This window comes from Nyctereutes procyonoides, unplaced genomic scaffold, assembly GCF_905146905.1.
Source record: "Nyctereutes procyonoides isolate TBG_1078 unplaced genomic scaffold, NYPRO_anot_genome, whole genome shotgun sequence".
NCBI lineage: Eukaryota > Metazoa > Chordata > Mammalia > Carnivora > Canidae > Nyctereutes > Nyctereutes procyonoides.
The window spans coordinates 1,162,068-1,166,138 of NW_026575114.1; the positions used below are offsets into that span (position 1 = coordinate 1,162,068).

The following is a 4,071-nucleotide window of genomic DNA, read 5'->3' on the forward strand; positions in this document are numbered from 1 at the left end:
TTACATCACAAACAAAAGTAAATTCAAAAATGGAATAAAAACTTAGGACTAAATATGAAACATGAAACCATTAAAATCCTAGGGGAGAACACAAAAAGTAGCGTCTTTGGTGTAAGCCATAGCAACTGCTTACTAGAAATTTCTCCTTAGGCAAGGGCAATAAGAGCAAAATAAACTACTGAGACTTCAACAAAATAAAAATGTATTGCACAGCAAAGACAACAATCCACAAAATCAAAAGGCAACCTATAGAGTGAAGATATTTGCAAATGACATACCAGATAAAATGTTAGTATCCAAAATATATGAGGAAGTTATAAAACTCAACACACAAGAAATTAATAATCAAAATTTTAAAAAATGAGCAAAAGACATATATAGACTCCCCCCCCCCAAAGAGTACATACAGATGACCACTAGACACAGAAAAGATGCTCAAAACCATTCATCATCAGGGAGATATAAATCAAAATTAAAATGAGGTATCACCTCACATGTGTCAGAAAGCTAAAATAAACAACACAAGAAACAATAAGTGTTGGAGAGGATGTGAAGAATGGTGTTGGAGAGGATATGGAGAAAGAAAGTTGTACAGAAAGAACTGTACAACTCTTTTATAGTTGGTGGGTATGGAAACTGGTGTGGTCACTATGGCAAACCAATACGTAGATCCCTCAAAAAGTAAAAATAGAAATACTCTGATTGAGCAGTTGTACTACTAGATGCTTACCCGAAGGATACAAAAATACTAATTTATTATTCATTTATCCATTAGTAAACATGCCACTTCATTGTTTCTATAATTATCCACAATACCAAAATTATAGAAAGGGCCCAAATGTCCATTGACTGATGAATGGACAAAAAAGATATGGTGTATAGGTAAAATGGAATATTACTCAGCTATCAGAAAAAAATGAAATCTTGTCATTTGCAAGGATGTGAATGGAGTTAGACTATATTATGCTAAGGGAAATAAGTCAGTCAAAGAAAGACAAATACCATATATGATTTCACTCATATGTGGGATTTAAGAAACAAAACAAAGAAGCATAAATAAAAAAAAAAGAAAGAGGCAAAACAGGAAACAGAATCTTAACTATACATAATAAACTGATGGTTACCATAGGTTAGGTGGGATAGATGATTTGTATTTGAAGAAAAATGCTTATGTTCACCAACAAATAATAGTAAAAAATTAAATTAAACTAAACTAAATTAAATTAACAATTAGAAAGTATATATGGGGCATACAGGCCAAATCATTAAAAATAATAAATTGCTGAAAGTGGAAACTATCACTTGTATGTAAAATAATACATTTGGAGAATTGATGTATTCTATAGAGGTCTTAGCCAAATTATCTACTTTTTTTTAATTATCTTTAAGTAATTTCTATACCCAATGTGGGGCTAGAATTCACAACCCTGAGTGTGGGGCCCCATGCTATATTGACAGAGCCAGAAGCCTTCCAATTTTCTACTTCTCTAGTTATGTCATGTTTCACATCATATTTTGCCACAAGTCTCAAGTGTCTGCTTTTTACCAATCTCCAGAGACTGACCAGTTCTTGCTTCTCTACCATTGCCACTTCTATGCAAGGCAGTATCTTGTAACAACTGCACTACTGCAATGGACACCTAATTATGAACTTCAGTTGTCTCTAGAAGCACAGCAATCATTGCCGGTTTTCTTGGATTAAAACCCAAATCCTTACAATGACCTAACATTTCAGATCTAGGCTCCATTATCTTTACAAATTTCCTACAGTTTATGTCTTGATTTTCATTGCCTTTGATTTTACACCTTGATTTTTATTCATGAGCTATCCTTGTTTATTCATCAAGACATTTTCATTGGCTTCTTCTGAAGGCTATAACATTCCTAATGAAATATCCATTTGAATTATTTATTCATTTCAGTTCAATTTTTGACCAAATATCATTGTCATATTTGCCCCTACAGTGGACTGTTCTATATAAAATTGCAAAACTCTCTGGTCTTTGTCAATTTTCAGGTTTTTACCTAATAATTACTACTTTGTGATATACTCCAGAGTTTTAATGTTGATTTTATTTTATTTTATTAATTCTATGTCTTCCTGCATTGGAATGTAAACTTAATGAGATCAGAGAATTCTATCAGTTCTTACCTTTGTTTAATGCCATATCGTCAGTGTCTGTGCATTGCAACACACATATTTAAAACCTTAAATCGGTTGTTGAGTGAAAGCATGAATGAGTGAATTACTTACTCTGATCTGTCTTACAGTTTTTTTTAACAAAGATACTTTTAGTACTATATTCTTGAGTAGAATATGTTTCCTACTCATTGAAGTCAAACTTTAGGAGGACATTACAAAGGAGGACTGGTTTGGCTCGGTGGCTGAGTGCCTTTCACTCAGGGTGTGATCCTGGGCTTCTGGGATCCAGTCCCACATCAGGTTCCCCATGGGGAGTCTGTTTCTCCCTCTGCCTATATCTTTGCCTCTGTGTGTGTGTGTGTGTGTGTCTCTCATGAATAAATGATTTTTAAAAGGACATTAAAAACATGTTTTGAGATGCAAACATTGAGTTGACAGTTTAAATGTAATGTTAGAAGCTAAATGATGTTGATAGAAAACCATTTTTCCACATACAAATATGGAAAAACATACAGTTTCAACACCTATGATTAAACCATTCAGATGCCAGCAGGAATCAAGATATTTATCAATTCATCTTATAACTATTTCTTAAACTTTATATACTCCAAAACAATATTCTAGGCAAAGTGATCAATGTTGGTCAGTCTCCATTAATGAAAGGTGCCCAAAATGACATTTCTCATGCAAATATTCATTATGCCAACAATCTTCTCATGGCCCTAGTAACCTCTTTATTCCTCAGGCTATAGATAAATGGGTTCAGAAGAGGTGTGATGATGGTGTAAAACACTGCCACTGCCTTATCTTGTTCTGGAGAATGCATGGAGTGTGGCCTGGTATAAGTAGAGAGAGTAGTCACATAGAATAGGCTTGCCACAATCAGGTGAGAGGAGCAAGTGGAGACAGCTTTTGTCTGTCCTTTACCTAAGCTTATCTGGAACACAACAGTAAGTACTTGGGCATAGGAAGCTAGGATGGCCAAGAATGGTAGCAGCAGAATAATTAGCCCACTCAGGAGGATTGTATACTCATACTGGGAAGTATCCTGACACACCAGTGGCAAAAGAGATGGAACTTCACAGAAAAAGTGGTTAACAATCCGAGACCTACAAAATGGAAGTTGAAATACATACAGTGTATGTACTAAAGCATTGGTAGAACTACTGGTCCATGCACTTGTAACCATGAACCAACAGATCTTCTTGCTCATAAGGATAGGATAACGTAAAGGGTGACAGATGGCTAAATATCGATCATAAGACATGAAACCAAGGAGAAGGGCTTCAGTCCCACCAAGGGCCAAGAATACAAAGGCTTGAATCTCACATCCCAAAAATGTAATATTCTTACTGTTTGACAGGAAGTTAGTGGTCAACTTGGGCACGGTCGTGGATATGTACATCATGTCAATAAAGGAAAGCTGGCTGAGTAGAAAGTACATTGGAGTGTGGAGTCTGGTGTCCACCTGAATTAAAAGGACCAGTATGATGTTCTCCATCAGAGCCACAGAAAAAAGGATTACAATGGCAACAAAGAGGAACATGTCCATTTGACCATATTGGAAAAGACCAGAGAGTATAAAGTCTGTTTCTACACTTTGATTTCCCATCTTCATAATTTAAAATGAGACATCAGAGAAGATCGTATCGCTAGAATTCATGTAAGACCATGACTGTCCTTTAAGAGAAAAGAAAATGATAATTACTGAACGCCTTATATTGCCTCCATACCACTTCCTCAGCCAAGTGAAATATCCAGACCATAGACTTCTTTTAAAATGATATGAAACAAAATTAACTTTATTAGAGTAACTTTCAGAGAGTAATTCCAGTATTATCAGAGCTTAATCAGTCTTTACACACAAGACACCTTTATGGAATATATGGTTGCTCAATTAATTTTCTTAGCCCACACTTTTTTCTTTC

At 35.1% G+C, this 4,071-nt stretch overlaps 1 protein-coding gene across 1 annotated transcript; it reads right to left on the minus strand.

Annotated features, from left to right (window-relative positions):
• Positions 1-2,840: 2,840 nt before the first annotated feature.
• On the minus strand, positions 2,841-3,761 carry LOC129515023 (olfactory receptor 2AK2-like). Its single transcript, XM_055333721.1, has one exon. The coding sequence runs from the start codon at positions 3,759-3,761 to the stop codon at positions 2,841-2,843; it is 921 nt and encodes a 306-aa protein (XP_055189696.1).
• Positions 3,762-4,071: the final 310 nt, after the last annotated feature.

Coding starts and splice junctions, on each gene's coding strand:
- LOC129515023 (XM_055333721.1), bottom strand. CDS start 3,761: ATGAAGATGGGAAATCAAAGTGTAGAAACAGACTTTATACTCTCTGGT.